Source organism: Mauremys reevesii, linkage group 6 (assembly GCF_016161935.1).
Source record: "Mauremys reevesii isolate NIE-2019 linkage group 6, ASM1616193v1, whole genome shotgun sequence".
NCBI classification, from domain to species: Eukaryota; Metazoa; Chordata; order Testudines; family Geoemydidae; genus Mauremys; species Mauremys reevesii.
The window spans coordinates 114,093,269-114,118,526 of NC_052628.1; the positions used below are offsets into that span (position 1 = coordinate 114,093,269).

General features: G+C 42.4%; 1 protein-coding gene across 2 annotated transcripts in view; it reads right to left on the minus strand.

Moving 5' to 3' along the window:
* The window catches only part of ECPAS (Ecm29 proteasome adaptor and scaffold), an 84,442-nt gene that overhangs the window by 34,069 nt on the left and 25,115 nt on the right, over window positions 1-25,258 (minus strand). For both annotated transcript variants that reach the window (XM_039543911.1, XM_039543912.1), the window contains exons 4-23: window positions 24,632-24,750; window positions 23,231-23,380; window positions 19,817-19,988; window positions 19,079-19,218; window positions 17,348-17,429; window positions 16,984-17,103; window positions 16,713-16,798; window positions 16,344-16,422; window positions 14,938-14,987; window positions 14,389-14,455; window positions 14,168-14,290; window positions 12,462-12,565; window positions 11,496-11,619; window positions 8,598-8,678; window positions 7,627-7,852; window positions 6,682-6,773; window positions 4,693-4,827; window positions 2,774-2,939; window positions 2,136-2,308; window positions 1,087-1,188 (exon numbers count right to left, since the gene is read on the minus strand). In XM_039543911.1, the coding sequence (XP_039399845.1) occupies window positions 1,087-1,188; window positions 2,136-2,308; window positions 2,774-2,939; window positions 4,693-4,827; window positions 6,682-6,773; window positions 7,627-7,852; window positions 8,598-8,678; window positions 11,496-11,619; window positions 12,462-12,565; window positions 14,168-14,290; window positions 14,389-14,455; window positions 14,938-14,987; window positions 16,344-16,422; window positions 16,713-16,798; window positions 16,984-17,103; window positions 17,348-17,429; window positions 19,079-19,218; window positions 19,817-19,988; window positions 23,231-23,380; window positions 24,632-24,750 (2,391 nt within the window). The remainder of the gene's footprint in view (window positions 1-1,086; window positions 1,189-2,135; window positions 2,309-2,773; window positions 2,940-4,692; window positions 4,828-6,681; window positions 6,774-7,626; window positions 7,853-8,597; window positions 8,679-11,495; window positions 11,620-12,461; window positions 12,566-14,167; window positions 14,291-14,388; window positions 14,456-14,937; window positions 14,988-16,343; window positions 16,423-16,712; window positions 16,799-16,983; window positions 17,104-17,347; window positions 17,430-19,078; window positions 19,219-19,816; window positions 19,989-23,230; window positions 23,381-24,631; window positions 24,751-25,258) is intronic.

Genomic DNA, 25,258 nt, shown 5'->3' on the forward strand with positions numbered 1-25,258 from the left:
TATATATATTTTTTTTACTATGACATGTAGCCTGAAGGCTTAATTTTCAAAGCTGCTGAGCACCTGCAGTGAGCATTGACTTCAATTAGAGCAATAGCTTCTCAGTTCTCGGCAGAATCAGTCCTTTAGCTTATAGTCTTTCAAAATTAGTTTCTTGAAAGCTCACATAAATCCTTGTGCTCAAGTAAACATTTTATACAGGAAGCTCTCCTGTCCTCAGAAAAGTTCTAAGAAGAGAAGCGCTGCATTTTGAAAGGCCCACTTTTGAAGATACAAACAGGATGACCTTGTCATTTTTGTTCCTTTTATGATCACGTCATATTACAGGGCTTGGCCACAGCAGCATATCTGATATTCACTAGTCACTTCTGTATTTGCTAACTGCTCAATGTGATTATGATCAACTGAGAAAGGTAAAAACCAACATGCAAATGCAGAACACTACCCTAATGTGCAAGAAGTTTTTCATTCTCCCTTCCAGCATCTCATTCAGTAAATTAGCAACTCTGAAATACTGTGCAGAATGGAACAAAATACGTTTCCAATATAGAGCAGAGTTCCAGGATTAACAAAAAAAAATTATATATAATTTTCATATTTTTATATAGATAGATAGATATAGAGAGAGAGAGCGCGCGCTGATTTTTTCTAAAATGCTTAATTCAACTGAGCTACACCACTCGTCCTTCCAATACAATTTCTGTCCTTTGTTTAAAATTTGTCACAGGAACAAGATATTTTGACATCCAATGTGTATCTTTAGTACATTTTAAAAGACCAGATTTTCAGAAGTCGCCTCTAAAAGGGCCCGTGCTTAACTTTACAGACGTAAGCAGCCCCATTGACAATATGTATGTAAGTGTGTATGGGGCTGGGACAGAAAACTGAGGCCATGGGTTTTACATGCACAAGACTCCTCTTCACCCTCTACCACGCTGCTTTGCAAACAGAGAGAACAGATCTGATGGATGAGTCACTTCAAAGAGCAGCTCCCATTTCCCTTTGTAAACGTGGCCCAACGTATTCAGAAGGCCAATACTAATTGAAACGCTCATTGTGGTGTAAGGGAGAACGTTAGTGCCTCACCTCCACAGAATCCATTAGTCCTTGCAACAGTAGTTTCTGGTGGGGGAAGTCTCCATCTCCCACTGGAAAGTAACCCAGTGTTTGTATTGCTCGTTCTTTCATCTTAAAAATAGAATCACAAGATTTTACTCATAAACCCAGCAAGCACTTTTTCAACATAGATGCCTCCTAATTTGAAACCCAGAGCTTTTATCGTTACTCTTTCACGCCTTCCCACTGAGTTTAATCACAAGCTGTCAGATTCCTAGAAATCAGAGAAAGGAAAAACCTACTAGGTCATGCAGTACATCCTCCTGCCAACGCATAACCTTTCCCTACAGCACAGCACCAGCTGGATTAAAAAAAAAAAAAATCACTGGAAAATGACCCAAGTGATGGAGTTTCCCCTCATTCTATTTGAGGTCCAGAGCCTAGTCCCTTTCACACAGTACTGTCAGAGAAGTTCGTCCTGATTTTCAGCCACAATATCCCATTTTCTTAGGCCTGGTCTACACTGGGGAGGGGAGATCGATCTAAGTTACGCAACTTCAGCTACGTGAATAACGTAGTTGAAGTCAGCGTACTTAGATCGATTTACCGTGGTGTCTTCACCCTGGTGAGTTGACTGCTGCCGCTCCCCTGTTGACTCCGCCTGTGCCTCTCACTGAGCTGTAGTACAGACATTGACGGGAGAGCACTCGGGGGTCGATTTATCGCGTCTAGACTAGACGTGATAAATTGACCGCCCCCCCGAATCAATCCCTGCCCGCCAATCCGGCAGGTAGTGAAGACATACCCTCAGTTTCATCCCAAGAAGATAAAAAACACAAAAACTACTATTTATTCAAGGGATTTTCTAACAGCCTTTGGCCTAGCTCTCCTACACTGAAGCCAAGGGTAAAACTCCTACTAACTTCAGTGGGAGCAGAGTTAAACCAAGACTGAGCACTTTCTGAAAATGTCATCACCAAGGCTGTAAGGGTGATGTCTCTCTTAACTTGATAGATAATCGCGTTAGCCTCAAAAGAAAATATGCCGGAAACAAAATTAACAAACCAAAAAAATCTTGCCTTATTTGTTTCCTTGCCAGAAGGGATCCTGGTCAGTAAACTTTCAACAAGATGCAGCTTTGTAAACCCGGTGCCTTCATTGGGAATTGGCAAGGGGCCGTTCCTGCCAATTTCCCCCAGTGCTGTACAAGCAGCAACTGCCAGGAGCGGAGAGGTGCTGTCCAAAAAGGAACCTACAGAGAAGCAACAGGATGACTTGGTTTTTGTCCCTACAACTTGAGTGCAGTCAGAAGTATATATATATTTTTTTAAACAAGAGGCCAGGTTTTGCTCTCCTGTATAACAGAGAGAATCAGGAGTGAAGGCAGAGTTACAATAAAGTAAAACCAATTTAAGTGAGAAGAATGTATCTCAAACATACACCTGTGTGCACCTGCTCGTCCCTCACATGGGAGTCGATTTCTTAATGAGTATTGGAGTAGTGAGCATTGTTTACACCTGATCAGACAACAGTGATGGAGACAGTCTTAAAGACTGGCAAATCCATCCGACGGGTGTTACTCAGCATCAAGGCCACTGTCCGTTCATGCAGACAACCTGAGAAATATCCTGAACCAGCTGTGACTGGAAACTATCCCTACATAGTGTCAAGAACCATCAATGCCAAGGTGCAATACAGCCACCAAGAGTGACGTTACCTATTGTTTCTGTTGTGGTCTTTATGAGCTGGTCTTGTTCTGGCATGACAACAATGTTTGGCTCTTCAATGTCCTGCATCTCCATCATTCCGGCTTTGCTCTTGGCCAGGTACCTTCCTACTGTGAATCCCAAAGCCAACAAGGATCCATGTTGGATCTCCGGGTTCTACAGACAATACCAACATGGTAGGAAATCTACATAGACACAATCATGCATTTTACATAAAGCGTACATGAAAAGACAGATGTACAGGTAGGCCCGCTGGAAAGGTACAGCACGAAAATTCTGAGCTATAGCCCAGCCTATGGGGCTTTCCATAGGTTGTCGGTACTGTCAATGTTTTCTCCACAATTTAGACTTCCAGGGGAGATTTTCAATAGCTAAGGGATTTAGGAGCTCAAGACCCAGAGAAAGTCACTGGAACCTCCGCTCCTAAATTGCTTAGGATCTTTTGAAAACCTCCCCCTCAAGTTATCAGGAGGAAAAAAAAAAAAAGCCATCTGTAATCCTTTAGTTTATAAATATATCCTTCCGAATGTGAGCAGTGCTGTCTTCCCCAGTTTGCACATACAAGAGACTGAAACAAGGGGTCAAGTTCTGCTCTTGCTTACTCCAGATAAAATCCCTTCAATTCAGTGGAGTTACTCAAAATTCACAAGTGAGTGAACAATCTGGTCCCGTCATTCCAGATAAGGTTAAAGCAAGAACATAAATTATTTCAGTGTTGATCTTTGTTTTAGAAATGTCTAGCTAATGTCTTGTTCTGGATTCAGAATCCAGTAGTCTGGATTCATTTGAAAGGATACTCTACAGGAATAAGGCTTCAAGATTTAAAAGATGCAAACAGAACTGCATTTTTTTAAAATGTTTTTGTTTGATCCTCAACATATTACTCTAAGACGGAAGGGAAAAGAATAGATCTAGGGGGGACTGGAACATCTCAAAGAGAGAATGAAAGTTCTCATAAAAAGTATTTCTTTTAAGGGAGAACTGAGTAAAATAAAGGACTATTTTGTTTCTAATGTCTCAGCTTAGCTTTAAACCTGGAAGTAGTCCCATTTGACTTCAAAAAGAACATGGTGTTAAGGTACTAGTAAAATAGCAGATTACTGAGATCTATGTAGGAATTAAAATCAAAATACGGTAGTTCTTTGGGGAAAGGATCTAACTCTTTCCTTAGACTGCGGTAGGTGAGTCGCATCAAGAAAATTATTTGCCTGATTTCTTGGGAGGGGGGAAAAGAGGCTGAATTCCTCATTGTTTGCAATCCTTTTGGTCAAAGAACTCAGGTAAGCTCCAGAGCTACTAATAATGAGAGGAGGAGAGGGGCTCAGAGGGAGGGAAGGAAACCCCATCTAGTAGCGATAACAGTTGTGGGAGTTGAAGGCTGTGGACTGTAAAACCATGCCTTACCTAGCAAAGGCTGCTGGGTAGGAGAAGCTTTCACTGGCCAGCGGTGAAGGGAGGGAGGGAGCTATGGCTTAGCCAGGGGAAAGGCAATGAGTGACCAGCTAAATACTTCCTAAAATCTGTGCTTACCTTTAATTGCTCATCAATAAAAACAAAACTTATAACTGCTGGAGGTAGCTGGTGCAACCCATTATCATGCAATAGGACGATGACTGTTTAACTGACTAAACTTCTTAATAATGGTTCCTAACTGTCCTGGTTGTGCTTAGGAGAAATGTCAAATATTGACTGAGTATAGTTTCAATTATTTACTTACTTAGAAAAGCTGTTCTGCTCAAATATAGCAACATACCGCCAACAAGAAACTAACTAATTCAATGGTGCTTTTCCAGTTTTTTTTAAAAAATCATTAAGTTATAAATTCTGGATGGCTACAAGATTAACATCTTCAAATAAAATGTCCCAATAAAAAAAAAAAACATGAAATGGATAAAGAGAATGTAATTACATGATTGTCTTTTGCGGTCTTGATCAGTTGCTGCACAGAGGACTTCAGTTCATTTCCAGACATTGTGGACAACACTACAGAATACAACAGTGCTGCCAGCTCACGCATCTCTTCCTTGTTTGTATTCATCAGACTCTAAGTTAAAAAAAAACACAACAACAAAAAAACGACAAAGATGGAACATACAGTACTTCACTGATGTTCTACCTTTAATACAGTAGCACACGGTTCAGATGCAACTACCCACCTACACTCCATATTTTACTCTAAAGTCTTTTCTACCCGTGGACTATTATCATCACCACTAAGTAACTTGCTTAGGACCCAGTTCAGCAAAGCACTCATGTGCTTAGGGTTAAGCATGAATAGTCCTATTGCCCTCAAGGGGACTACTCACCTGTTTCAGCAAAGCATTTAAGCACCATGCTAACTGTAATCAGGTATTTAATGAAGAAATTTCATGTTCTCCAGCCATAGGGAGCTAAAAACTCCATGGAATTGTACAAGACAAAATTCTTGTCTTGTACAATTCCATAGCGTCACATAGTAAGTTTTCCTTTCGTTTGCTCTTTCCTCTTCACTTGATAAGAGATTAAACCTACTTAATGCGAAGGCTGCAAATCTCACAGACACAGAAGTCAAAAAATGGAAAAGTCACAGTTCTCACAGCAACATTAATTCACCCATGTTGTTTGTATGTAGTATTTTTTATTACCTAGGCCGTTAAAAAGGTCTGATTATTATGGCAACGTTAGCATAACAATAATAATGTGTTAGCATAACAAACATAATATTAACATTTGTTTCCTGACTTGTGTTTTTAAGTTTATAACCTTACTATTTGCATTTAACTCCACACACACAGGCTTGTGTGTGTGTAGAGAGAGAGATAAATGCAAAAAGTAGAGTTATAAACTTAACCATTCTCAGGTCACCTGAATACTTCCGTTTGAATTGTGTGTGTGTGTGTGTGTGTGTGTGTGTGTGTGTGTGTGTGTGTGTGTGTGTGTGTGTGTGTGTGTGTGTGTGTGTGTGTGTGTAGATATATTACACACACACAAAACTGAAGGATTCAGGTGACCTGTGTCAAAGTTAGAATCAAGACTCACAATTTGTCAGACCACTCTGTTTTTATTAGCAAAGCGCTCCGCCAATAACACTCAGATAATGTAAGTGGCCATGCAAGGCCCAAACAGTCTTATTTATACAGATAAAAGAGCAGAAATCAAACAAAGGGACAAAAGAGTAAAACAGCAAAATTCACCTGGGGGGGCATGCATATATCCCTACCTTACTAACTCCCTATCGATCTAATAATTCAACAAACACAATTGCCCTTTAAACGCAATTTTTTATGTTTGTTTTTTGTTTTCCTTTCACCTCACCACTTCAGCCAGCCAGCATTTTTCCTGGTACAGACAGCATTTCTTTAATCCTATCTATTTTGTAATATAATTCATTCTACTTTCACACCTGAGATCATCGGGAGGGGGAATGAAATTGATCACTACCAGAATACTGCCAATGGAGTTATATAGCGTGATTCAAAAAACTTACATCAGTATATTAGACTGCCCTCCACCTACCTACCTCAAGAGAGCGGCCAGAGCAGCTCCTCTCACTGGTAGATCCTTACAGGGTGAAGTCATACCCATGAACTACCAAAGAACGGAACTACCCTGACACATGGCTACACTGCACTAAGACACCGGCAGCTGACCCATGTCAGGTGACTTGGGCTTGCGGGGATCTGGCTATGGGGCTGTTTAATTGCTGTGCAGATGTTTGGCTTGGGCTTCAGGCTGGGATTTGGAACCCTTGAACTAATCCTGCAACAGACACAGAAAATAAAAATGCTGCAAAAAAGAATCTTTCACTCCTCAAGATCATGTAATCAGCTACCTGGAAAATTATTAGGTCTTGAAATGCCCGATTTTGCGCAGGTGAACAGAAAAAAAAAAAAAAAAGATCCACATATATGCAACATACCTTTATCCAATCTATTTTGTCAGCAAATCTGGTAGCTAGTTTTTCTGGATACACCGAAACAACTTCTAGAAGACAGTACATGACTGGCAAACCTAAAAAGAGTAATTAAAAAAATCAAGTTATGGAAAATGAAGTGCAATGTTTTCTATTTACAACTAATGGTAAAACAGGCAGATGATGCCCCATCAAGGAGTTTAATGCAAATTTAAAGATCCCAGATAATATGGAAAGTCAAAGTCATAACTTTATTTCCGAGTACTCTCGCTCTTATGGATGTCAGACAGGCAAATAGTTAGTATGTGAATGCATATTTCTAGTAAACTGTTTTAATGATACACAAGTAGTTTGTGATGAAACTTTAAATTGCCTCCGATATCTGATGAAGAGAGTGTCATTCTACAAGGGCACAGGCACGGACTTTTGTTTTTGCCCGGGGGTGCTCGCTCCTGTCCCCTCTCCTCCCATGTGAAAGGTGGGTGGGGCCTCGGAGGGAAGAGGCGGGGCAGGGCCTCGGTGGGCAGGGCCACAGTCCAGGCATCGGTGCACACAAAAGATTAATCTAGCCCTGTGGGTGCTGAGCACCCCCTACTTTTTTCAGTGGGTGCGTGAGCCCCGGAGCACCCACGGAGTTGGCATCTATATACAAGGGAACTGTTCAGGTGTGCAAAGACTGTAATAAACACTGACGATGGCCTGGAAATTCGGACACCCCAGCCTAACAGATAATGTTGTGGCGCTCGCTCTCCTTAACTCCTTTCACAATTGTGTACGAGGGAATAACTCTAAATCACAAACTGGGATAAAACAGTTTGAGTTAGTTCTCATTAGAGCCTATGGTCACTGAAGCGAAGTTCAGGGTATTGAGTATGCTTGGCCAACGCTCATTCATACGTTACAGAAAGAGTTTTTCTTCTTTCCTCAGCACCATGGCCTATGGTTCCTCACCTCCAACGCCAGACAACAGCTGCTGGAGAAGGCCAATATAGATTTGCACTGGGTTGGTTTCTCCACTTTTTGAGGAAGATGACGAGGAAGATATGAAGTTGCCAGACAGGAGGTTTCTGATATAGCGGCCAATAGCTGGAGCATGGTCTTGCATGTCAGCTAAGCTCTGAGAGGCTGGCACCACACCTGCGCTGTGAGCAAGACACATTCGCAGGTACAGGACTATCTAAACAAAGAGAACAAGATAGGGTTAAAGGTATTTCACAGGGAAGCAGGAGTCAGATCCAGCAGGCACCCCGGTCATCAGCCCCTCTAGGGGGGGTGCAACCAAAAACTGGAACTCAACTGGAACTCAAAGGGGGTGCTCAGCTCAAAAAAGTTTGAAAACTGCTGGATTAAAGTCATACAGGTCAAATAGAAAGGTGCTTCTAAACTGGTGTAACTTGCATCTTTTCTCAGCTAGTTCAGCACGTAGGTTACACCAATGTAGCATCCTTTAGCCCACGTTGTGTAAGTAACACATCACCTCTGAATTTGGTTCATTGAGTCTAAGGCTCATCATTGACATCAGGACCACCCTACCTGCTACCAAGCTACAAGAGCAATGTCTCGGGGGTGCAGTGTCGTCTGTCTTTCATTTCCCACTGTTGGGGGGAGAGAGACTGTCAGTGCCTTCTTTTGTGAGGTCAGGATGCCAGGTGTGTGCAAGGAGGCACTGCCAATACATCCTCCTCAGAAAGCCATCCCTTGACAGTGACACGCCAGCTACTGAGCTAACCCAAATCTCCCTTTCTAGGGAAGACTATTGAGGAAGACTATTGTGGCAAAGTCCCCAGAATTCCTTAAAGAACTGAACCCAGTTTGCCTGAGTCCCAGGTCAGTGCCTTACAGCCTATCACCACTGTTCTCCCAGTGTCTAAATAATGACGTGTAAGAATATATCACTATTGCCGTGAGACAGACACAATTACCTCTCCAAACGTAGCAGGATTGAAAGGCAGGACTGCAGTTCCGGTCATGTATTTAGCAGGAGTTTTCATTCGGTGAGAGGCCTAAACAACAAACACATACATTTAGCAGGGTACACGCCAGACTGTGAATGGCACACCTACTTAGTAATAATCTTTTCTGCTGCAACTAATTGTACCACTGTCTTCCATTCAGCAAATGTAATTATAAACAAAACACTCTGCATTTGCATAATGCAGCTAACCAGAAGATCTCAAAAGCACTTTAGAATCATTAATTAAAGCTCACAACTAGAGCTGGAATTTCCTTCCACAGGAAAACCTAGACATTTTAAAAACATATATTCAAAAAAACCATTTAATTTCCAAAATTTCAAACCAAATTCCAAAAAAGCTTCCAAGCTTGAAGACTGCCAGCTCAGGCTAGCAAGAAGCCAGGAAGCTTAGAAGCCAGCAGGAAACCAGCCTGGTTTCCCCTGGAAACTCATCAAAAAAATCAACACATTCCCACAGAATGTTTCAATTCTGACAAATCAATATCTTCCAAGAGTAAAAGGTTCCGTCAGACAGCTTCCAACCAGCCCTACTTTCAACACCCCAATAAGGTAGGCAGACATTACTTTATCAGCATGTACAATGGCTCTAGGCCTGGATTCAACAATTGTGGAGTCAATTATGTCCTCACATTCTTTGCTTAATTGGGGCCCTATTGAGGCACAGACAGCTTAAGCAAGCGTCCAAAGTCAAATGGGTGAATGAATGGAAGACTTTGGATCAGAGCCCATTACTCCAGGCTCTCAAAACACTGGATCTTACTCCTCCTTTAAATTTAGTTCTCTAGATTTTGAGGACAAGAGTTAACATGTAGGGAAGTCATTTTGCACACTGACCCTGGCTGTAACGTGTTCCTTATACGGACCGGCTCCAGCACACATTTATTATTCACCACTTGCATATGAAAAACAAACACTTAAAGGTGTCTCAGCAAAGGGGAAAAATTAGTCTTGTATCCTTTGATACGTATGTTTAAAAAAAAAGACCTGAATAATAGTGAGGGTGTGGACAGGGGGTTCTCCTGTTTGTTTTTCAGTAGAAATTCAGGTAGTGTCTAAGCTGAAGGACTCTGCGATCCCGAGTGTGTGTGTGTTTGGGGGGGGGGGGGGTTTGAACACCTGTTTAACTTGAACAACTCCTATTTTGGATAAAGGAAGATTTTGCTAGAGATTCAACACCATCTCTCCTCAGTTCAATGACATTTGCTGAGGACGCAAAGTTGGGGGGTATTATCCATACAGAGGCGGATCGGAGTATTATACAGCAGGACCTTGAAGACTGAGGAAACAGAAATGGGATGAAATTCAATAGCACAAAGTGCTTAGTGTCTAACAAGAATTTCTGCTACAAACTGGTGGTTCATCAGTTGGAAGTGACAGAGGAGGAGAGTGACCTAAGTGTACTGGTCAATTACAGGATGACTATGTGCAACCAATGTGATGCAGCTATGAAAAAAGCAAATGGGATTCTAGGATGAATCAGGAGAGGCATTTCCAGTGCGGATAGGGAAGCATGAATGCCATCGTACAAGGCACTGGTAGGACCTCATTTAAAATACAGGGTACAATTTTGTTCACCCATGTTCAAGAAAGATTAATTCAAACTGGAACAGGTGCAAAGAGCAAGTAGAATGATTAAGGCCAATGAAGGACCTATCTTATGAGATGAGACTGGAAGAGTTTGGCTTGTCTAGCTTAGCAAACAGTGCTGAGAGGGGATATGACTGCTCTCTAAAAATACATTAGGGAGAGTGAAGAGCTATTTAAGCTAAAAGACAATGCTCATACAAGAACAAATGTGTATAAACCAGTCATGAATTTATCTTATGTACCTAAATCTCATGCTTCAGGACTTCACCCAGTCACCTGCACGGGGTCAGGAAGGACTGTGGGCTGCAATACTTTTGTCTGGGTTTAGTGTGCTGGCGTTGATGGCCTGCAGTATGCAGAAGGTCAGACTAGATGACCTGGTGGTCCCTTCTGGCCTTAAACTCTATGACTATGACACTGAAGTATCATCTGTCAAAAAAACATCCCTGAGACCTCCCAGAGGTCCTGCTATAAAGGCAGTTAAGTCCCAATTTGACATCCCTGATATTCCTAATGAAGAAAAAAAAATGCAGAAAAAAACCCTTTTAAAACAAAAGTCATTTCAGACTTTATACTTCATAAGAAAAGCAAAGAAAGGAACAAGCCCATTATTTAAATCCGTACAGGTCACCTTTAAGCACATACGGAGGGGAACAAACTGCAAGAGCAGTAAGTCACATCAGGCCCTGGGGCATCTCACACTGTAGGACTCAGGATGTCACTCTCACGGTCATTATTTTCAGTTTTCCACTGAGTTACTATGACGATGATTAATTAAGCCTTTGAGTTGATAGCAACCTCCTTCATTTGTTCCATTTTCTCTCTCCATATATTGGAATGCTTTTACGTGCTGTACAATATATTCCTCCCTTTCTCTGGGCCAGCCAACACATGGTCTTTGTTCCTTTAAGAATTGTTTGTGTGGAGTAACTGCTTGTGTAAGGTGCTGGATGACCAGCCCTGGAAATTGAACTTCCCCCACACAACTGATTCAACACGCAGCAGCAGTGCAAGCTTTCCCCACTGACCTAAGGGTGATTATTTCAAAGGACCAGTTTCCATAGCCCTTCTTAACCCTTAGTTTCTTTGCCAAGGTTGCCAGTAATGGTGCCTATTAGGACCAACTGAGAGGGAGGTTCTTGCGATCTTAAAACTGCTCTTTCCTCAAACTTCAGCTAACAACACTGCCTTGGGGGTGAAAAAGCCTGTAATCACTACAAGCCTTGCTGCAGTGATCACCCGGGCTGCGGTGCTGTACCTTGTCTTGAATGTAATGGACCATTTCTGGGAAGGAAGGCATCTGTTTACCAGCACTCTCCTTTTCATTTTTACCAGGAAACATTCTCAGTACGCGCTGGGCTTCTCCATGCACCTCCTCCCGTCTTTCAAAGGGAAAAAATGAGAAAGGAAAGTCATTTGCACACGAGCACAGAGGCAATGTTATTTAACAAACAACAAGTGCATTTCTTGGGGAGAGAGCAGGCTTTTAAGGAAAGAAGCTTTTTTAAAACACTCCAGAGAAAGCAGCATTTTTAAACACTGCAGAGAACCAGCTGCAGGTTACAGAAAATAAATAGCCTTTGGATTCTGGAAGAAAGGAGATTGGATGATAAAAGACTTTCTTGGCTTACATATCACAGTGTTCTCAATCTATCCAGCACCATCCCCATCTTACCAGGCTAGTGTCTTAACCAATCTATACAAACTGCCTTCAGTTTCCAGTCTTTCTACTCCCCCACCCTAGAAGTTTTGTTTTCCTCTCTTCACCTCTTCTTTTTCACCATTTTATGGCCCTGCCCTTAGCTGACCCATTGCCAGTCCTCTCACAAAGTACTTATCTGAACCAGCAGCTCCCCGGGCATCACTAACCCAATGCCGTGCAAGACACGCTAGCAACTGATTTACTTAGCTTGATTTAATTATATGATGGCTTGGTAAATCAAAGCTTGAGCACTTCAAGTCCATCCTTACCAAGGTTACAGTGTTGCTTTCCCATCCTTCACCCCACTTTGTTTTTCTGGTTTAAACTAAAAGACATAAGTACCCTGTGAAAGATTTTGATTTCTCTTCTTCCTTCCTAGCTTGCCAAGATAAGGCAAAGCTACAGGTCTCTGCAAGTCTGCCATTACTGCTACAACACAATGGCCAATTTCCAAACAACTGCACTGAATTTTTTTTTTTTTATTTTAACCCAGACGCAAAGTTAACACCTCCTGAAACTTACGGATCTCCTGCAGCTAAAAGCAGTAAGTATCTGGAAGGGATGTGATCTGAAGGGAACACTGTGCTTGCAAATTTCACGGCCACCTGACGCACTTGGACTTCAGGCTTAAAAATAAATAAATAAAAATCATCACTAGCCCATCACAACAGAAAGATTTTTAAGCAAAAGCAATTGCATGAAAGAGAAACCTTAAGATGAACCTAAACAGTTGTTTCAACAATAAAAAAAGTTTATTTCAGTTGGAGAAGGAAATAATTATTTTGCCCCTTCAAGTTATGGATCCAGACAAATTAGACGTATGTGTCTGTACAGTATCTGCCACGGTGGGTCTTGATCTTGGTTGGGGCTAGTTTCTACTATAATGCAAACAATAATTTGCAGCCAAAACAAAGGATTTCCATGTGGTATGCATACAAACATATCTAAACCATCTTCATTTTAGATCTGACCCAATTAAGCCAAAAGTAATTATGGAGGTGCAAGGAAACATGGAAGTGCATTTGGAAACATATCTAGTGAGAGCATCCACCGTAAACATAATTAGCAACTTCCTTTTTCATAGACATTTTGTGACAATTCCTATGGAAAACAGTGGCTGTACTTGGGATTTAAAAATTTTCTTCAAGATAAGAAGAGGTCATAGTACTTCCTTCTATTATGTTACACACCATTCTGTGTTACTTCTGCCCCAGAGGAACACACACAGTCCTGTGAAGGTTCCAATCCTAAACTGGTACTGAAGTGAAAAGAACACAACACTGAAGTAGCTACTTAAATGAACACTGAAAAGGCTGTTGTACTTGAAATTGACTAGCCTTAACCGTATTCTTATCTGGTACACTACTGCATCTCAACCTCTACTTGGGCAACGCAAGGCCACCTCTCTAAACCAATTCTTGGAGCAGCAGGACACAGAAAAACCACCACCAGTTTTTGCAGTAAGCACAGCATGAATAGTTAAATGTGTAATTACACACACACACTATGGGGAATCATGGGCCATGATCTCAAACCCTTAATCATCTAAGGGGTTATAAAACAAGAATTTGCAGGATTAGACCATAATAAATAGAACAGGAGCCATAGATTAAAAAAAGAACTATTAGCTCAGTGAGTCCCAGCCTCTCTACAAGGTCTGGAGAGACTCTCCAGAGGTAGGACAGAGTCTCTCTTAAGAGAATACTGTCTGGAGGCCCAGATATCTAGACTTGCAAGGGCAAAACTGTCATGCATTTGTACACCTAGTTTTGCACAGGTGAATGTGTATGTCACAGGAAATGCGTGCACAACTATCCATACAATTGCAGAACCTCCAGGTGCATATTAAGCTGCACTACAAGCAATTCTGAAAAGGACAGGCCTGGATACAGGGAAATTTTGAAGAAAAAGAAAGGTGCACGGATATCATTATTCCAGTCACTAGAACATTTTCAAATCATTTTACTTCATGACATGGAAAGCCTCTGCATCGATGTAACAGTACAAGGAAAATGGAAGAGCAGAACATCTCTAACAAAACACAGTGGAGACAGTGTTAGAGATTAGAGCTGAGTGAATCATTGATTTTTTTCGTTCGTTTCAAGCCAAAAATAGAATTTGGGTGGGGGACGGGAGGGGGTTCCTTGATTAAATTAAAGAGTATTTGGGTCATACCAGGCGGATCTGTCTTCTTTAAAAAATTATGATATTTATCTGTAATAAAATACCTTTATTAAGTATGAAGCCACAAGAGCCTCCATAAGCGTTCGCTGTGCTCCTTCCAAACTACTATATGCTCCAACCATCATAGACAAGGCCTCCTGAATAGCAAGCCTGGTATCGGGCTCTTCCTGCAATATGAAAACAAGAGGATTCATTAATATCCAATGTGTCCCCCCAAACAGAGCATTAAATAATAACCTTCTCCCAAACCCATGTTATCACCTACCTTGCACAAAGCTTCAAAAAACTGCTGGACAAGAGCAATGTCCTTGGTAAACAGCTGAGGCATTCGACTGAAATAGAATCATTTGAGTAGGTTTTTTAAAAAGAATTTGAGAGCAAAGCCATATCCATACCCTGCATTTATTCCCATTAACAACCGCTCAGCCTGGCTCAGAAGTCAAGACATTCTACGAAACAGTCAATTTGATAACCAGTTTGGAGGTCTACTTTTGAACACACAGCTAACGGAGTCCATGCGTGCTAGCCTCCACTAAAAATCATAAGTTAAACCTGCAGCAATCTAGAGAAGAGAACCATGATTAGATCCGCTCTGCATGCTTCCATGAACTACCATCAGTCATTCCTAGCATAACGATCCACCACCATTATCTTTCATTTTACAGATGCAGAGATGACAGTGCTTCTCCACACACTATGCTCCATTGCAAATGGCCATGTGGCACGACACTAACTTGCCTGCCTGCTGACAGAGTTACGAACTGCCTTGGAAAAAATATCCAACATCCTATTACTTAAAATGAATTTTAGTTACCTGGAGAGTTTTCCAACAGCTGAATAGGCCATTGACAGCAGTTTGGGGTCCTTAAATTACAAAACAATGAAAAGCCAGGTCAGCAGAGAGAGCCAGGAGAGAGAGAGAGACACACACATACCTATCCCTTACAATTATGCTATTACTTTATATCCTGTCTCCTCACCTTTGAAACATGTCCGGGGACATAGAGCCCCAGAAAATAATCAAATCGCAGAGCAAAGCACCTTGTAAATGAAGAACAGATGCGGGGATTTGATAGCTGCTTTCAACTACCTGAAAGGGGGTTCCAAAGAGGATGGATCTAGACTGTTCTCAGTGGTAGAAGATGACAGAACAAGGAGTAATGGTCCAAGTTTGCAGGGGAGGAGGGGTTAGTTAGGAAAATTAAAAAACTTTTTTTTTGGGTGTGGTGGTGAAGAATGGGGGTTCCTAGGAGGGAGTGGTGGAATCTCCTTCTTTAGTTTTTAAGGTCAGGCAGGCCCTGGCTGAGCCCTGGCTGGGATGATTTAGTTGGTTTTGGTCCTGCTTTTGGTGGGTTCCTCTGAGGTGACCTCCTCCCTGACCTTCTATGATTCTATGCATTATGTTCTTCTCACAGAAACAGAAAATTATGCCAAAAATGCTGCTGTTATCTTTCAAGAAAGAAAAACTGCTGGGATTTGGTAGGTATGTGAAATGGCCAGCAAGTGACAGACACCTTCCACTGACCCCAACCAACTTCCAGCAAAGCCTGTCACCAGTCACACAACAGTGTCGGGGTCCCCAGGCTAACAATTATTTAAACTGACACTCCACAAACACTATCAATGCACCTGACATAAGGGAGAGAGATTGACATTATACACCCAGCCATTTGTCCCGATATTCAGGTGAGGCGGGAGGGTGAGCGGGGTGAGCAGCAGGCGTGGGGAGAGGCAAGAAGTCGCCTAGTGGACAGTGAGGAGACAAGCGGGGGGGGATGGTTTGTCCCAGACCCCGCACTCCCCTAGGGATGGCCCTGGATGAGGTAATACCTTCAGCAAAAGTTGATCCAATAAAAGGTATTACCTCACCACGTTGTCTCTCTAAGGGTATGTCTACACTACCTGTTGGATCGGCGGGCAGCGATCGATCCAGCGGGGATCGATTTATTGCGTCTCGTCTAGACGTGATAAATCGACCCCCAAGCCCTCTCCCGTCGACTCATGTACTCCAGTGCCGTGAGAAGCACAAGCAGAGTCGACAGGGGAGTGGCAGCAGTTGACTCACCGCGGTGAAGACACCACGGTAAGTCGATCTAAATACATCGACTTCAGCTACATTATTCACATAGCTGATGTTGCGTAACTTAGATTGATCCCCCTAGTGTAGACCAGGGCTAAATAAATAAATGTGACTCTACAACAAAGAATCTTTCAACTCACCTCTTTGTATTCATTAATCAGTTTCGTGAGTCCATTTAAAAGCATTGGGCCGAGTGGCTTTATTTTACTTTCTGGACAACTGGAATTTAAAAGAAAACGTGTTAAAATATATTATTTGCACCTCCTACAGTCCCTGATACCAAAAACCAATTGCTTTCTATAACTGCCATCATCATCATCATCTCTGTTCTGCCAGTATTACAGCTTAACATACAAAAAGATATACAATATTTTTAAAAAACCCATGTGCAATAGAATTAAAATATTCTTTGCCTTCAGCACAACTGCATATTTACTATACAAAGCTGTCTCTGTAAATTGCTTGAAATAGTTTTGCATCTATTACCATAAACCAGTTAAGTTGCTTACCTTATACAAATATGATGTACAAACTGCAGGGACAGAGTTCTCAGTTTCGTGTTTGTATTTGCACCAAAGAGTCCATCATACACCACCTGGTGGGAAGCATGAGAAGAGCTTATACAGGTGACTGGTTTAATTTTCGAATATTATTTGCATTCCTTTCCTTCCCTAGCTATCACATGCAGTAGTTAAGTTTCAACTCTTTCCTAGGCACTGGAGGAATGATACAATAATAGTAGATATGTTATTAATAGCTGCTGTGGAGTGAAAGTGTTACCTGAATATTAGCTGGGAATGTTTCTGCAGCTTGTCTGGAACGCAGAAGATGAGGAACAATCTTTAATTTAACCCGGGTGCTGACTGGATCTCGTTTCAGTTCTGGTTTCAGAACAACTCCCTATCAGGAACAAGATGGAAGATATTTCTTTGGATGTGGCTACTACTACTTGATTGTTAATAATTCATGAAAGTGTGTGTCTTTTTCAAAAAAGAAAAAAAAAATTTACTCAACAGCAACTGCTCGGCAAAAACAAAGATCAAAGGAAGTGACAAACTAAAAAATGGATGCTTTGTCCACCAAGGCAAATAAAATAAGATCCTCATGAATAAAGCAGGAACACAGTTCTGGAAGCAAGTCTTACCTCTTTAGTTTTCAGTGGTATATCCCCAAGGTACACTTTGTACATTTTGTTGACGATAGTAGGATTATTCCAGTCAATTAAGCTAAAGAATTGTTAAAGGAACAAGTTAAAATTATGCCTTAATTATTAAACATATATTTTACAGCACTGTGTAATGTTTTGAGGGGAAAAAACTAAATTGAATTAGCTTCAAGTGCAGCCTAATTTCACCCTCAGCCCACCTATAATCTGCAGTCATGAGGTAAAGAATTACAAGAAATTACAAGCAAGTCATCACAGCCAGGTACTCCACAGATGGATTTTTGCTTCCCAAATAAGCAATGAAAAAAAGCCAGAGTTGTTTCCTTCTCTTCCTTTCCCACTGAACGGGCAGGGGAGGGGAGGGGAGGGGAGGGGGGGAAAAAATCACTTTCAGCCCAAGTGACTGCCCTGGAAAACAAAGACTTCCGCTTATCCACAAAACTGGTCTGGCATGGGCACTAGGGACCACAAGCTTCTTACCACTGCGCCTTGACTCTGACCTGGCTGGGACACCCCTACAGGGGAGAAGATACTTCAAGCTCCAGGCCCATTCATCCTTGGCCTCTCCGATGAGACTGTCAACCGGGAGGGAAATCACTATGGTGGTTTTAGCAATAGAGACTCTTGTAAGCTGGGAAGTGGATTTAGTCCAAACCCGTTTCACACAGGTCAACAAATAGCCAGCTGATCAGAACAACTTTGTCACTATAGACCTGAGCTGGGCTTGAATCACTGACCGAGGACCTTTCAACCCAGTGTCCTATGTTGTCCTTTGAACAGTGGTGTCCACAGCCAAATGAGCCAAAAAAAGTGTGTGTGTGTGTGTGTGTGTGTGTGTGTGTGTGTGTGTGTGTGTGTGTGTGTGTGTGTGTGTGTGTATAATAAATAAAATCAAGGAGGAGGGCACACACACTTTTGCTTATAACAACTGAGCCCTAAACACGGGGTTAACATATGGGAATCTAGCAGCTGCATACATAATGTAAGATGTGTTTAAACAAACATGTCGAGGTAGTTCTTAGGGCTCACAATACCACCACACGGGGAGTGAACAACCAGGCTCTAAAGAATGGAGTCATTTCCTCAACCAAAGTATTCCAATGAATTAAAATAATCTCTCTGGCCATGACTGAGGTGCACTGGAGAAGACGTCACATCACTTGCTTATGCTGTGCTTGGCTCAAATCAATACTATTTAGCCCCACACTCTCAGCAGTACAGAATTCACCCACACATTCAAAAGGCTGACCAATCCAGCTCCAATAATAAGGAAACCAGTTTGTGTATGTGCCAACCACAAGCTGCATGAACACCAGGCTGCCTCCTGTGTGAACGGAGCAGCCTCTGCTTAGCAAGAGACTCAGCAAACAGCCGTAGCAACTACATCTGCCGGCCTGAGGTAAAAATCACAGATTTTCCTCCAGGAGGAGCATTATTTCCAGCCAGCACTGGCTGGGGAGGAGACAGTCATCCTGCAAGATGATGGGTTAACAGAAACCTTGCTGCTGCTGCTGTGGAAGATGACCAGCCTAAGGCAATGCTGAAGTGATTAACCAGCGGGATAATGTCCATTGCCAGAGAGCAGTGTGACGTTCCCATTTGATAAACTTGCTGTCCCCTCTCAGCCTGTACCCTTTCAGGATCACTACATCAGTTGCAATTATTATTATTAGAAATGCCAGTGCCCAATTCTTAAACAGAAGCCATTACCTTTGTTTGCTTTTCAGTTCCAGGTCTGCCGCAGTTGCTACACTGTGTCGTGTGTCGCTGGAGGCTATTACCAGGTGTATGACAGCTTCAAGCTCTGGTACCTGTTCAGCTTCAATGAACTTTACTATTCCCAGTTTACACTGCTCAGCAACGTAGAAGAGAAAGTAAAAATTACTGACCAGCCAACGTGCTATATTAATGTCAAGGTTTAGCAGACTGAAATCTGGGCCTTTTGTAATCCTAGAGAGAGAAACTCTCACTCTTTCCATCTGCTCGGCATGCCCTCAGCTGAGAAGCTAAGCTTTCTAGGTGGCAAAGAGTTATGTTAAACCTCCCCTGCAAATGAACTGAGAGAAGAGTTCAGAAACTCTATTACATCCAAGAGAAAGACACAGGCGAGGACAGAGCTCAGCTGGGCATTTACCAGCTAGTTCTGAAAATATGTTTTAAAGTTAGAAGGAAAAATGTGGCAGCCTCAGACCTCTGTCTCACGCTAATCATTTGTAGGTGCTTTAATGCATGAAGTGCAGGTTTCAAAATAACGTGCCCATAGACTACAGACACCTAGTCAAGCATCGTGTGCTTTACATACATGCTGGACAAGCCATTTTTTGGAGTGAATTCTACATTTACTTCCACACTGGGCATTCCTTGCATGTTGCAGCCATTGTACCCACCAAGTCGTTTTACTGAAGTTCCCGTTTCATACACCTGCCCAGCCCATGTGATTTGCATTACCTGTTCCAGCTGTTCAGGTGTCCATGGGCTATCTCCAATTACCCGTTTGGCTGCATAAAAGCTCATCCCTGGAGGAGGTTGAGGGATCCCCGAACTTCCAGCACTACTGGATGCAGAAGAGCCCTGTGCCGATGGCACGTTTTGGCGACTCTGGGATTCATTCAGTACATATCTGGAAGGGAAAAAGGAATACTTGAGTGGACTTATTAAACTACCCTATGAAGTGAAGTCAATTCCTCATTACAAGCACCTAAGAGATCAAAATAAATATCACTCCTCCCTTCCCCTCAAGTATTTTTTGACGATATTGTGACAGGTTCAGTCCGAGACCCCCTTGGGACTGTCACCTGATGTGCTGAAACTACCTCTGAGCCCGTCTTCCCTCCCAGCTTGGGACTTCAGAGTAATACTTCATATTTCTAGCTTCAGATACAAGAATGATACATTCATACAACTAGGATGAACACACTCAGGAGATTATAAGCTTTGTAATGATACCTTACAAGAGACCTTTTGCATAAAGCATATTCCAGTTACATTATATTTACACTTATAAACATATTTCCATAAAACATATGGAGTGCCAGGTCACATATATACCTAAGACAGACTATTTAAACACACAGCAGTGCCTTGCCAAGTTGCATTAGTGACAGGGAGAGCCATTGAAAGTTACAGGTTAGCCTGTAAGCGAAAACTACATTTTGTGATGCATTGTTGTAAACTCATCTGAGCTACTCGCTTATACTTCCCAGCATAACAGTTGGTCTGCTATCGTAAACGCTGCAAAAGGAACAAAGGCCCAGTAACTCCAGGCTTCCCAATAACGCTCTATTAAATGTTTGTTGAGAGAGGAGAGAGAGCAGGGTTTTTTGGTGAGCGTTAGCAGGTTAGTGGATCGGTGAATTAAGAATGAATGAGGTTCTGCGGTGTTAGAATTCAACACACATTAAAATACTGTATTTGATAAACTCTTATACAAGTACTAACTAGAGCCTGTATAAGGGGGGTTGGACTAGGTGACCTCCTGAGGTCTCTTCCAACCCTAATCTTCTATGATTCTATGATCCACTTAATCTCACAGAGGAGGCTGGGATGCATGAAAACACACAGAAGGCATAAAGCAGGCCTCCTACTGCTCAGGTGGCAACCCCGGATGTAAAGAGAGGGGAGAGCTGTGGTATAAAAAACAAATACCCCTTGGAAACAGCCCATCTCTGCAGTGTTGATAGAGGAGACAGGAAACAGAATTCAAATTCTCAGGCACTCAGAGGTTGGGGGCTCAGGCCCTGGTCTTCACAGGGTACATCGACACTGGAACTGGAGGTTTCGTTTCCAGCACGGGTAGGGGTATTGACACTAGCTCAGGTAAAAGTTCCTGCACTAGCCCAGATGGACCTCATATGCTGACAATAGCAGCGTAGCTGGCCAGCGAGTACAATCACACCTAGGACCTAGGTACTTACTCGTGCGGCTAGCCCATCCCACCGCCTGCGCTGCCATGGCTGCACTGCTATTGTATCATGCTAGCTCCATCAGTTAACACACACACACACACACACACACACACATCTACGTGCCCTGGAAGTTACACCTCCAGCTCCAGTGTTCACGTACTCTCAGAAAGTAACCAGCCATGTCTTTCCGCGAGCACCCACACGCATTCCTAGGGGCCAGGGTAACAGTCACTCCTCCCATGTGCTGGGGAGCCAGCTAAACCAATCAGAACATGAGAACTGTGGCACAGAGACCAAGGTGAACAATTTGCTATTGCTCTGAACAACCAGAATCTGCCGTGGCAGAAAACGATCTCAGCAGTGCAGGCGACTGCTCATCCCAACTCTAGAGAATGATCTTTGACGTACAGAGTTTAAACAACTGTGTGATTTGGGCCTTTAAGCTCTTTTTTAAAATCTTACTGCAACCTGGAGCCTCCAAGAAACATTTAGCACTAAAATTTAAGGAGACAAAACAATCAAGCAACTATGCAGTAGGCTACTGGGGACAGAGACCTGGTCGTTCACTCCAAAATTCAGTTCCAGCAGAAATTCAGATCAGAACATAGTAAAGGAAACAGCTTGTAACAAAATATCACCTATAGAACAGGAATACAGATCCTTCTACTGCCTGATCAATAGCCATAGCCTAATACTGGGATATTCCTTCCCCCTCCAGGCTGTACCACTAAATACAACAGAACGTAATAAGGGTCTATTTAGACAGCACTCATTCCTGATATGCTGATAAATCTAACGGCTTCAGTACACGTGGACCAAATCCGACCCATGAAGCATAATCACAGAGCAAGTTCCACTGAGCAATTTTATGTCAAGAAGGGTAAATCAAAAGTTACAACAGGCTATGCATAGTTTCCACACACAAGCCAAGATTTTCAAAGATGGCCAGTGATTCTGGATGCCCAAATTGAGATACCCTCTCAACACTTTCCAAAAATCAGCCCTCTTAAAGAGGGCTCAAGTTGGGCACCCAAAATCACTGGTCACTTTTGAAAATCTTGGCCAGAGCTCTTTGGAGCTTTTGAAAATCCCACCCAAAGTGCACCAGGAGCACTAGTCTCGCTGTAATACAAAAGGGTGCGTCCTCCTTTCTCACTCAGGTGCATTAGAACATCCCAGCTGTCACCTGCAGTCAAGTGACAATCAAGGGGGGTGGGGAGGGAGGAGTCCTTCCAAGTGAATTCTTCCGGAACAATATAAATGAGTGGCAAACACAGAGTCAAAGGGAAGTGGCTTTTGAAAAGTATTGATTAAATATGCAGAAGAGCAAGATCAGTAAAACCAAACTGCTCTGTAAATAATGAGTGTACACAAACTTGCTCTGGGAGCTGATGTGCACACCCACACCAGCTGCTAATCGGATGACAACAACATCTCTAATGAGCAGAAAGTCGTAACATCAATCTCATCGCTGCAGGGCCGATCCTGTGAGATATGAGCCCTCATTGCCCACTACTATCTAGTGCAGTTGGGAGTGCTCAGAACCGTCGATGGTAGGGCCCCAACAGACCAAGCATAGAAATGAGGAGGTGCAGGGGAGAGATGATGAAGCAGTTTGATTTTTATTTTATTGTAATCATGATTATTTAAAACCATAGTTTACCTCTCTAAGGGCTTGATCCTACTCCCAACAGAAGTCAATGAGAGATTTGTAAGACAGATTCAATAAAGCACTTATGCCCTCTGCTGAATAGGGATGGGATTACTCACAAACTTAAAATAAGGTGCCTGTTCAAGTACTTTCCTAAATCAGGGCCTCATCAACTTTATTGGAATGGGAGGTAAAGGAGCACACCTTTAAAAAAAAAAAAAAGTCTCTTTTGTGCACACTTCCGATCATCCATCATACAAGATACTCCAAGTGTTACAGGGTTTTGCTGCGCTCGCCCTCACTTACCCATAAGGCATAAGGAGCACATCCAACATAAAGTCCAAGAGCAGCTGTACAGTCTTTGGTTTTTCGGCAAGATTAAATGGAGAAGCTGCTTTCGATGGTTCAACAGGATATTTCATGTGAAAAAGGGTTGGTATTAGAAGATGCATTAGGCTGAAAAACAATTACATTTACTGCAACTATTTACAAAAACACCGTTTGATTCTTAGCATTAAACAGAAACTGTACAGCAGAGATTTAGGAAAGTCAACCGATTCCTATTCTGGCAGCTTTCATTTGATACCCAACATGTCTAACAATGGGAGGCAGGAAGAAAATTGGGGGGTTGTGTTTAAAAAAAAAACAAAACAACAAAAAATACAAACCCACAACCAATAAGAATTAATTATCTATGTCCACATTTTTAAGAACATTACTACATTGTACTTATGTGAATTCATGTAAAAACACACACACACAAGCTTCAGAAACTGCAACCAAAGAGAGACTCACACAGAACATCTCTTGTTCAAAACTTGGGCTCTGATCCTGCACAGGGCTGAGCACCCTCAAAATCCCATTGAAATTAACTGGAGTAGAGGGAGATTAGCACCTCATGGGATCAGACCCAGAGTTATGAAGCATACATACACCATGTCTATTTGCTGTACATGTTCAGCCAATTTCCAAAAGGCCTCAGCACCCAACAGTTCCCACTTACACGCCTATGTTGAAATCCTGGCCCCACTGTAGTTAACCGGAACTTTGCCATTGATTTCAAACAAGGCCAAGATTTTACCCGATTCTCGTTTATAATTAAACCACTTTTTACCACTCTGGCAGCATAAAGGCACTTTCAAGTAAGTGAAAATGTCATTTACACTCATTTTAGGGCCCCTTTACACTGCCAGAAGTGCTTGGCACACAGCAGCTCCTATACTTGGTCTGTAATAGTCAGTATCTTATCTATTATGATACATTTCCAAACGTGACACGAGTTTGAATGCCTCAATTTTCGGGTGCCCAACGTGACACACTTTAAAAGGGCCCAGCTCTCAGCGGGCCAGTGCTCTGCACTCTCTGAAGGTCAGGTTTCTTTAAGGTGTCTCAAGTTGGGCACCCCAAATCATCAGCTGCTTTTGAAAGTTTAGACATATCTGTACTATAATACCACCTAGAGACCCCACTCCCCTATCAAATTGAGGCCCTATTGTGCTGGGCATTATATAGATTCAACATGTGAGACAATCCCTGCCCTGATGCGTCCTCCATGCTAACTAATGGTCAGGAAGCAAAGCTGGATTTCTGAATATATTATCCAACATGCAAGTCTTTCTAGGTAATTAAATGATCACCAAGAAAAAGTGCATTTCATTTTATTCTAATGATATAGGCTTCTTTCACTCCAAGTGCAGATAATCATACCTGTCTTGCTGTGGTTGCGGTTTCCCTTCCATTGCAGTGAGGAGAGTAGGAGCCAATTCACACTGTTTTTCCACAGGCAAACGAGGGTAACCCATCTTAACATAAATTATAGTAAAATTCTGCAAAGGTAAAAAAATATTATAAACACATCAATGCAAAAGAAAAATGGATTTTGTTAAACTAGCCCCATATGGTACATTTCTGACATTGTTATATATAACAACTGAGGGTCTGAAAGATCAAGCAATTATTTCCAGCGCTAACGATGATTAACTGACAGTTTTCTACTGGCAGGTTCAGCACCTATTCAGCTCTTATCACGGCTGACTTCAATGGAAGGTTTCCTGAGTAAAGCACTCTGACAGAGTGTATTCCCCACACTGGCCCTGAGAGAGTAAATTAGGCCCAATTAACCCATAGGTGGCACCTGGAAGAGCCAGGGAGCAGAGATTGATTAATCAGACATGAAGCTCAGCTGGACAGGAACAGAAGGGTCCTATATAAATCCAGATAGCTGGCAACAGAAGGGGGCTGCAGGGAAGTAGGTGGCAGATACTCCCTGGGAGGAGGGAGGAGTGTTCAGCACTACAGAGGGTAGTCCACAATCACTCCTTGGGAGGAGGGAGT